The sequence below is a fragment of the Sinocyclocheilus anshuiensis genome, unplaced genomic scaffold (genome assembly GCF_001515605.1).
Source record: "Sinocyclocheilus anshuiensis isolate Anshui unplaced genomic scaffold, SAMN03320099.WGS_v1.1 scaffold997, whole genome shotgun sequence".
Taxonomy (NCBI): domain Eukaryota; kingdom Metazoa; phylum Chordata; class Actinopteri; order Cypriniformes; family Cyprinidae; genus Sinocyclocheilus; species Sinocyclocheilus anshuiensis.
This window is the reverse complement of record NW_015555715.1, coordinates 3,775,007-3,783,690: the sequence shown is the minus strand read 5'-3', so window position 1 is coordinate 3,783,690 and position 8,684 is coordinate 3,775,007. Positions and strand designations below refer to the sequence as shown.

Genomic DNA, 8,684 nt, shown 5'->3' with positions numbered 1-8,684 from the left:
TTTTATATATATATATATATATATATATATATATATAATTTTTATTTATTTTTTTTTCCTTGTGATTTTGGGTTGACCTGTACATGTTCTTGACAGGCTTTGTGAGATGAATACAAATGAAAACATTCATTTGAAGATGGCAATATTTGTTACTATGTTCTAGATTCATTGTTGTTTCATACTATTGTAAAACAATTCTGTAAATATTCTTCTGTACAGGTATGAAACGGTGATGCGTACACTGCAGGAAGTGATTGCTGCAATGCAAACAGGCAGTTGGGAGGACGCCTATGTCCTCTATGCTACAGCAAAGGCCACCTGGCAGGAGATTAAAGAATCCTGTGACCTAAGGTTTGAAAACGAAAACGTATCTTTCATATAATTTATTTGCTGTCGTGAGATGGATTGAGTTTCAATATGTGTGCAGTCATCAAGAACAACTGCCTGTTTTTCTGCGGTGTTTCACTGTGGGCTGGACCTACACTCGGATACTGTCTCGAGGAGTTGAGATTTTACAAAGACTTCGCCGCTATGAGGTGGGTGAATACACAAACCATCCAAAGTGTCTGTTCTCCCTCACAGACACTTTGGAGGAGGAGGAGATGGCCGCTGGAGGTCAGGGGCAGCTCTACACCATTCTGCTTGTCAATTCTGGCCGTCTAGCTTTCCCAGAGTATACAGTACATCGCTCAGCCAGACTGTTTGAGGACAGGGATGACCTCATCAGGTCAGTTTTATATTTATTTTATAATCATACTTTGCTCAGGTGACAAAAGGTGTATAGTTAATCAAAACATCTTTAAAAAAATGCTCAGGTCACATTTCACTTCAAAAATAGAAGAAAAGAAAATTTTATATATACACCTGGCAGGAGATTAAAGAATCCTGTGACCTAAGGTTTGAAAACGAAAACGTATCTTTCATATAATTTATTTGCTGTCGTGAGATGGATTGAGTTTCAATATGTGTGCAGTCATCAAGAACAACTGCCTGTTTTTCTGCGGTGTTTCACTGTGGGCTGGACCTACACTCGGATACTGTCTCGAGGAGTTGAGATTTTACAAAGACTTCGCCGCTATGAGGTGGGTGAATACACAAGCCATGGAAAAAAACATGGAGTTAATGATGCCATTGTAAACACTTTACAATCCTGTATATTGATGTTACATGAGTTTGTTGAATTATTTATCTTTTCATTTCTGCAATTTAGAACTCTGTGGAGGAGCTCAGGAATCTTCTGTCCCAGCCAGTGTATTGTGTAGACAGTAGGGGGCGCTGGTGGGACAGACTTGCACTCAATCTCCAGCAACACCTAAAACAACATGAGCAGGTACCTCATTTGATTGTAAATATAAACAGACATTTTGTTTTAATGTTACTTTTGTGTCGGTTACACAAGCATTTGTCCAGAGGATTGTTTGATTTTGACACCTTTTGTATCAAGGCCATCTGTGCTATCCGGGATGGACTGAATGATCCTCTGGTCCGAACAGGCCACAAATTATCACTTCACCAGCGAGCTTCCCGAATGAAGGAATCTGCTAGCTTGAAGAAGTACTGTCTGCTGCTCCGAGATCTGCCCACTGTGCATGTACAGGATGTCACTCATGTGAGTGTTCAGTTCCACATGGGGACCATTGTAATACAGTGTTATTATATGCATATATTTTGTGGTCACTAAATACTAAAGTTAATGTATTGGAAAATGTGGATGAATTTTTCTGAAAGATGTACAGCAGTGTTATTTTGGTATTGTACAAATATTGTTGTAGTATTGAGTAATTTTGAATTTGTATTTATTTTTAAATGTTCTGTTTTCATTTTAATTTTAGTTTGAATAATTATGTGCTTTTGACATTGTTTTTTGTCTTTTATATTTATTTATTGTATTTTAATTTGAATAGTTTTAGTTAACAATAGCAACACAATTAACAACATTTTAACAGGAGTGTTTTAACAGGTGACAATTCGAGGCCAGCTCTTTCCTCATGAGGGTGGTATGGGCAAATCAGTGTTCCTCAGAGCGGCCAATGAGGATAAACGCTCCACAGAGGGACGAGGGACTATGGTCATGTGTTCTGTTGAGGAACTGGCTCTGGAACACTACAGGACGCTTGGTTTTGATCAAGGTCTGGCATCACATTGTTTTGTGCATCATTATATGAAGGAATCATTTTTGAGGAAACTGAGGAATCGTTCACTCATAATGAATCAAACCTCATGTTTTTCCATGGAAAACAAAAGAGATCATAAGAGATATATAGATGTCTGAATCGTTCAAACTGGTTTGTGAACCGGATCAAGTGATTCATAAAAAAAAAATATTTGACTCAAGTGAACAATTCATTCACAAATCTGACATTGCTATTTAAGTCATGTTCAGATTCTCAGTGAAAACTATTTAAATCTCAGTCTGTTTCTCTGTTTCAAAGCTATTTTATGACTTCGGAAAATGTACATAGAGGATTAATCCTGTAGATCACTTTTATGGTGCTTTTAAATTCCTGAAAAGCTTGAAAGTTCTGGTCCTTTGTAGTTGCATGGAAATAAACAACCAGTACATCATTCAAGATGACTCTTTGTATTCCATAAAATAAATAGTTTCAAAATTATTTTCTAAATTTCTTCATAACGTCTAACATTATAACATCATACACAAGCACATCCATTCTGCCGTGCCTTTTATGCTTTCAATTTATGTTTCTGAAATCCTCTTTTAAGGTATTCATGGAGAAGGCTCTACATTTTCCAGCCTTTTTGGACTCCTCATGTGGGACATCATCTTTATCGATGGGGTTCCTGATGTCTTCCGAAACCCCTACCAGGTACACAATAATTAAAGAATAAGTGCTGTGCACTTCACACATTTAGGGTTGCACTTTATTGTCAAGGCATACCACCCCAACAGATCAGTGATCAATGACTGCATGCCCTGCCCAGAATTGTCCTTTGGATTTGCACACTGATTGTTTCTATGGTAACCGGCGGGAAGCCATCGAGGCGCGTGCTGAGATGTTACGCGAGGCATCTACCGAGACGCTGCAGGAGCTGCTTGCTGATGTGTGGAACGCACAGGAGGGGAGAGTGTGTGCGCTGATAAACTGGGAGCGTTTCTCCTCCCTTCAACAGGCACAGGTAATCACAGCGACTATACAGGTGCATCTCAATAAATTAGAATGTCGTGGCTGTGTGTACATTAATGAGGAAAAAAAATTAACTTAAATGATTTTAGCAAATGGCTGCAATATAACAAAGAGTGAAAAATTTAAGGGGGTCTGAATACTTTCCGTACCCACTGTATATACTGCAAGTCTGTTCACGTGGCTTTACAGTAACATTAAAGTAATTTCAAATCAGCAATAAAATCTGACAACTGTGGTATCATAAATGTTGTTTCTTCAGCTCAGCTTACGCAAAAAAATATTTTCAAGCTGGTCCAGCTAAAGTGCATTTCTATTTTAGAGTAAAAAACAGTCAGTGCCTCTATTTAAAAGGCAACTGGCTCCTTTCTTAGTACTGCCACATTGAGCGTTGTGATTTCTCTCATTTTTTTCCTACTAGTGGTCCATTTCCTCGTCAAAGTGTCTGTAACATCATTAATTCAAACACAAGTTGATTTTTTTTTCCTAGGACAAGCATTCTTCTTTTTAATTATTACAATTATTATTTATATATATAATTGATTAAACTGTGAATGCCAGATTATGTTCACAACCATACTGTAATTGCTTTATTTTCTTTGTCTGGTTTTAGAGTCTAGTAGCATGTCTGGGTGGCCACTTCCTGAGCGGTGTGGTCCTCAGAATGGCAAAGGACTACAGGCATTGCAGAGGAGGACTTCCAGATCTGGTAGTCTGGAGCACATACAACAAGAAGTACAAGGTGAGTCAGAGACGTAGCTTGCTGGTTAGGAAGGTATTCAACTTTTGACTATGTGACTTATTTTACTGCTTTAATTAGATTATAATGTTAAGAAACATTGGAAATATTGGATCTATAAACAAGGGGCCTTTAAGTTGTTGCTCATTTGAGTTGTGTTCTTCTAGTTGGTGGAAGTAAAGGGTCCTAATGACCGTCTGTCCCAGAAGCAACAGATCTGGCTGGATGAGCTGCATAAGCTTGGGGCCAATGTAGAAGTTTGTCATGTCACTGCCACTGGAGCACGAGGGGCTCGACGGGAATGAGGCTGCTGTCACACTGAGTATGAAGACTTAAGCTCACCTCATGGCTCACCAAACAGGCAGAGTTCGAAGTGTTTGAAAAACAAAGGATGGATTTAATGATGGTATTAAAACCTCAGCTTGGCACTAATCTGGTGATATAAGAGAAGAGTATTAATATGCCCTCTAAGGGAGTTTAAAAGGATTTATTCTCCCAGTCTGAATCATAAAACTGTTAAATTACCTCGTTTTTTTTATTCTTGTGCTCATTGTAAAGTGACTATATTTTAATGGCTGATTTAAAAAAAAATGTACATTTCTGAAGTAAATACTTTGAAGACATTAAATAAAAACATCAAAATGTAAAAGTTTTTCTGTTTAAATAATAAAAATGCTTAAGTATTTATGGAAAACATAAGCACATAATCTTGCAGCTTGCAAAAAGGGGTTCCATTATGTCTATTATGTCTACAATGTCTGTGGATAAACAGACATTGTAGATAATAATTGTAATCTACAATTATTGTGGATAAAAAAACTCTTAAAAACACTGGGTGACCACATTCCAAGACTGAAATACCTTTTCATTGCATGTCACGCATATCTTTCATGTTTGACACCCATAACAAAACTAATAAATCATGCTTTTCAGTTTAACCTTTACACCTTCTGATGTTTACACATCATGCTACTGTAAAGTATTTGAATCAGATAAATGCAGATAAAATGACACTATCAAATTTCCTTTAATGTCCAGTGCAGGCCAGAGAATCTTAGTTAGAACACTTGATCTGTTCCTTAAGGCCCATTCACACCAAGAACGATAACTATAAAGATACCTGTAACAATAATCATGTTAATGTTCACACCAGAATCCGGGTGTATTCTGATTGACTGTCAATGTTATTATCATTAATCAGCTGAAAAACAAATTTTCAATGATATTCCTCTATGTTGTTATAGTTGTATTATAGTTATATAACCATTATAGTTGTGGTGTGAATGGGTGTTTAGGCAGTCACTGAAGCAGACTTGAAAATGGTGGGGGGGGGATTATTTGTTAATGTCTTTCATCTGCTCATAAAATGTAACAAAACAAATCTTAATGTCAAATGTAGTGTTTATTGTATTCTTGTACACATTTCAAAGGAATTGTAGTTATAATCTGGAAACATTCTAAATTGATCCATAATGCATCCTTGGTATTTGTTCCTCATTATAATTTTTCATAAAAAAACAAAAAGTTGTTCTTTTCGCTGTACCCCACAAATTAAATACAAGTGTAGTTGTGTAAAAATGTTGTTTAGCTGGCTGGTTATGAATAAGATTATGAAAATATGGGGAGTCTTGACTCTTGACAACAAATGTACTACTTCGTACATAGACTATTGTTGGACTGCCAGCAAAGCCAGACTGGATGACCAAATAGACTAGTGTAACTTCAGTCTGGCCAAGCTGGGAAAACAATTACTGACTAAACAGATGGACCTGATAAACACCAGGGGCCGGTTGCATAAACATAGCTGCTATGTTAAGACTGTCTTAAGAACTAGTTTGACCATCTAGCAATTAGCCAAGAGATAATCAGTCTCACTTTTCTGATGAAAATTGGGCCAATCTAAGTTTTTGTAACTGACTTTAAACAGTTATGACCAGTCTAGAAGAAAACAAATTAAATGGCTAACTTTTTAAGAGTAGTCTAAACAGTTTATACAGCCGGCCCCTGATAAGACCAGTGAAATCATCCTAAACCGGCTAAGAACTGGCTGAACTACTTATGGCTCGCCTAAACTGTATTCTGCTCGTCATGCAATCTGAACCTGCATGGCAGTCCATGAGGCGACCCGCTCCATGTAAAATAAAACAGCTTTTATTAGGCTACTTATTGAGCTATGACCGGATTCTTCAACTCACGCTAACGTATATGATTAGAGATATTTTACTGTTCAACTTCTTCAGTTAGGGAAAAATCACTGCTTGCACTTTTAACACGCATGCTTCTGAAGCATCTTGTTATATTTATCGCAATAACCAATCAAATGGAAGCATAAACGTTTTCTATTGGCTGAACGCTTATCCCTCCCGAGTCGAGACGTGACGCAGCGCTTGATAATTGGCTACTGGTTGTTGTGTTTAATACCATTTCTCACGTTACAGTTTTACAGCTTACGCCATTAGCTTGTGCATACTGCATAGTTCTAATATGCACTAAAGCCAAGATACGAAATATTTCAGACGACATATTCCGGGAGTTAATCGTTTCCTGCACCATTGTTGCACATTCCGCAGACTGTAAGTATAATATGGGGTTGTTGGTTATGTGGAACTCTTATGCTCATGCTTTGTTCAGCTAGCTGTTAGCTTGTAGCTGGAAGGTGGCGAGACCACATGTTTGTCTGTTTTAGCGACAAAAACATAAACTTTGAAGCTTTTTTTTTTATCGTGAGGGGGTCGTAAATAACGAGCTATTCTGGCAAACTGCTTTGCGCAACGTAAATTGATTGTTTGGTTGATTGTGTAGCTAGCAAGACTGCTGGAGTTATTGTCATTAGCCTGTGTGCAATGTATTGTTAAAAGTAAGACATTAAATAATTACAGATCTGTCCATCAGACAAAGCGTTGTGATCGGTAACGCACCAAAACAGTCCATCTAAATATTGACTCCTTAAATTCGTTCTTAATCTTTACTTCTAAATTGAACACTGCATCCAGTACACAATGTTGTCAGTGTCGATGTAAAGGCTTTGTGCCAAATGATGTTCAAATGCTGATGTTTATAAAAGAACATTATCAGAAGATCTTTAGTTATTATTTAGTTATGACATTGTTTCTGTATTTTGTTAAATCACTAGTGCTTTTGGCTAAGAAAACAAGGGCTTTCGCAGGCCTGCTGCTGAAATTAATTCGCCCACTGTCTGGATTAAGTGACTACTGTTTCTTTGCTCGATTAAAAAAAAAAAAGGTCAATTAAAAAAAAAAAGAATAATAAAAAAAAATATATATTTTTTTACATTTCTTAAGCTTGCTTTAGATTTTTTTAAAGGGATGATTCACCCAAAATAAAAATCATTTACTCACCAAAAGTACTTGTTTGACAGAATAACAGCTTCATTATGCCTAAAACCACAGAAGAAAATAAGTCAAACGGGGTAAGTAAATGATGATATTATTTGTTTAAGGATGAATTATTACTTAAGCCTGTTACACTAACATCCTAGATTGTTTCTCTACAAACCGAATCAAAGTAAACACTGATTTTGTGAATATCACATTCACATCCTGTTTACTTTTTTTTGCACTGGCCACCTTTAAAGTTGTGATGAAACGGATGTAGAGATCGCAAGCGGAAGTAGTCATAGAGTGTGAGATGTGGCCGTTACACTTAAAAATGGAAGCAGATGGATGAACTCACAGAAACTGTGTTTAAACAAATGAAATGATTGGAGAAGTTTTGCATACATCATCAGATAGAAGTCTGTCGGTACAACCTGTCTCTCACATGAGATGCTGCACCAGTAGCAAACGACAGTGATTCAATAAATTTACAATAGACAAAATGAAGTCTTGCTCTACATTTCTGTTTTTCTTGTTCAAGAAGCCATTTCACTCGGATATTCATCACAATAGGGAAGAAAGGACTATCACACTTCTGTTTCATGATACCTTTTTTTTCTTCTTATGTTGACACAAGTCAGTACTTATGTCTTTACAGTCATTTTACAGCCTTGCACCCATTCTGCGTGTATCTATGACTAGCAAAGATGGTCTGGTGTGTAGTAAAGAACCATATGGTGTCTTACTCTAGGATGTAAAATTGAGTTGCATAACAGTTAAGCCCACCTCTTACGGGACAGGCGTTCACAGCCTGGAGTTAGTGGGAAATTAAGCCTCTGGATGTGTGCCTGTGGGTGGGGGTACATGTTTTCAAGCAAATGTCTCTCACGTTGTCCTGGTGCTAACACTTTGGGGTGGATTATGAGTAGGGCTGCACGATAAATCGAAATGGAATCGAGATCGCGATTCGACAGAAGCTGCGATTGTCATGCGTATCTTTCAGTGAAGCACGGTTCTGTGATCAGCAGTAAATTTCCATCCAAAGGCCAGAGGGCGCTCTCACGCTGAAACTCCAAATACGCCTCGCAGAAGAAACCCAGAAAATGCCTATTGCTGCAGCTGAATAAACAGAAGATTCAACTGCTTTCATTGATTCAACGTGACTAATAAACACACGACTACGGCAATATATGGTTTATCTGAGTTCTTATACTTTATTTTAATGAAAATTATAATAATATTTATAATGCAATGCCTTTATCACTGCTTAAATACTATGAAATATGTTGCGTGCCTTATTCTGTGTAAGAAGCCACATCATCTCACAGAAGGATTGTGACATTATTATTATTATAAGGATTATTTCAAACACTCGACTGACGTTATGAAGTGAGTTTGGAGTAAAAATATGTTATTAAATGTGGTATTTTCACATGCTTTCAGATGGAGCAGCATTTACTTCACAGAGCC

General features: G+C 37.2%; 2 protein-coding genes across 3 annotated transcripts in view; both read left to right on the top strand.

Moving 5' to 3' along the window:
• Positions 1 to 4,449, top strand: part of LOC107672326 (fanconi-associated nuclease 1-like) — a 9,613-nt gene extending 5,164 nt beyond the window's left edge. Inside the window, exons 6-14 of one of the 2 annotated variants that reach the window (XM_016465473.1) lie at positions 220 to 351; positions 428 to 536; positions 1,211 to 1,330; positions 1,445 to 1,609; positions 1,961 to 2,129; positions 2,722 to 2,825; positions 2,941 to 3,135; positions 3,754 to 3,882; positions 4,047 to 4,449. In XM_016465473.1, coding sequence (XP_016320959.1) covers positions 220 to 351; positions 428 to 536; positions 1,211 to 1,330; positions 1,445 to 1,609; positions 1,961 to 2,129; positions 2,722 to 2,825; positions 2,941 to 3,135; positions 3,754 to 3,882; positions 4,047 to 4,184 — 1,261 coding nt within the window. In that variant the 3' untranslated portion in view covers positions 4,185 to 4,449. Of the gene's footprint in view, positions 1 to 219; positions 352 to 427; positions 537 to 1,210; positions 1,331 to 1,444; positions 1,610 to 1,960; positions 2,130 to 2,721; positions 2,826 to 2,908; positions 3,136 to 3,753; positions 3,883 to 4,046 lie in introns of those variants that run through there. The other variant, XM_016465474.1, reaches the window with a different exon arrangement.
• Positions 4,450 to 6,280: 1,831 nt separating this feature from the next.
• LOC107672278 (membrane-bound transcription factor site-1 protease-like) overlaps positions 6,281 to 8,684 on the top strand; it is a 21,797-nt gene continuing 19,393 nt past the window's right edge. The window contains exon 1 of the mRNA XM_016465410.1: positions 6,281 to 6,452. The gene's annotated coding sequence lies outside the window, so the exon portion shown is untranslated. The remainder of the gene's footprint in view (positions 6,453 to 8,684) is intronic.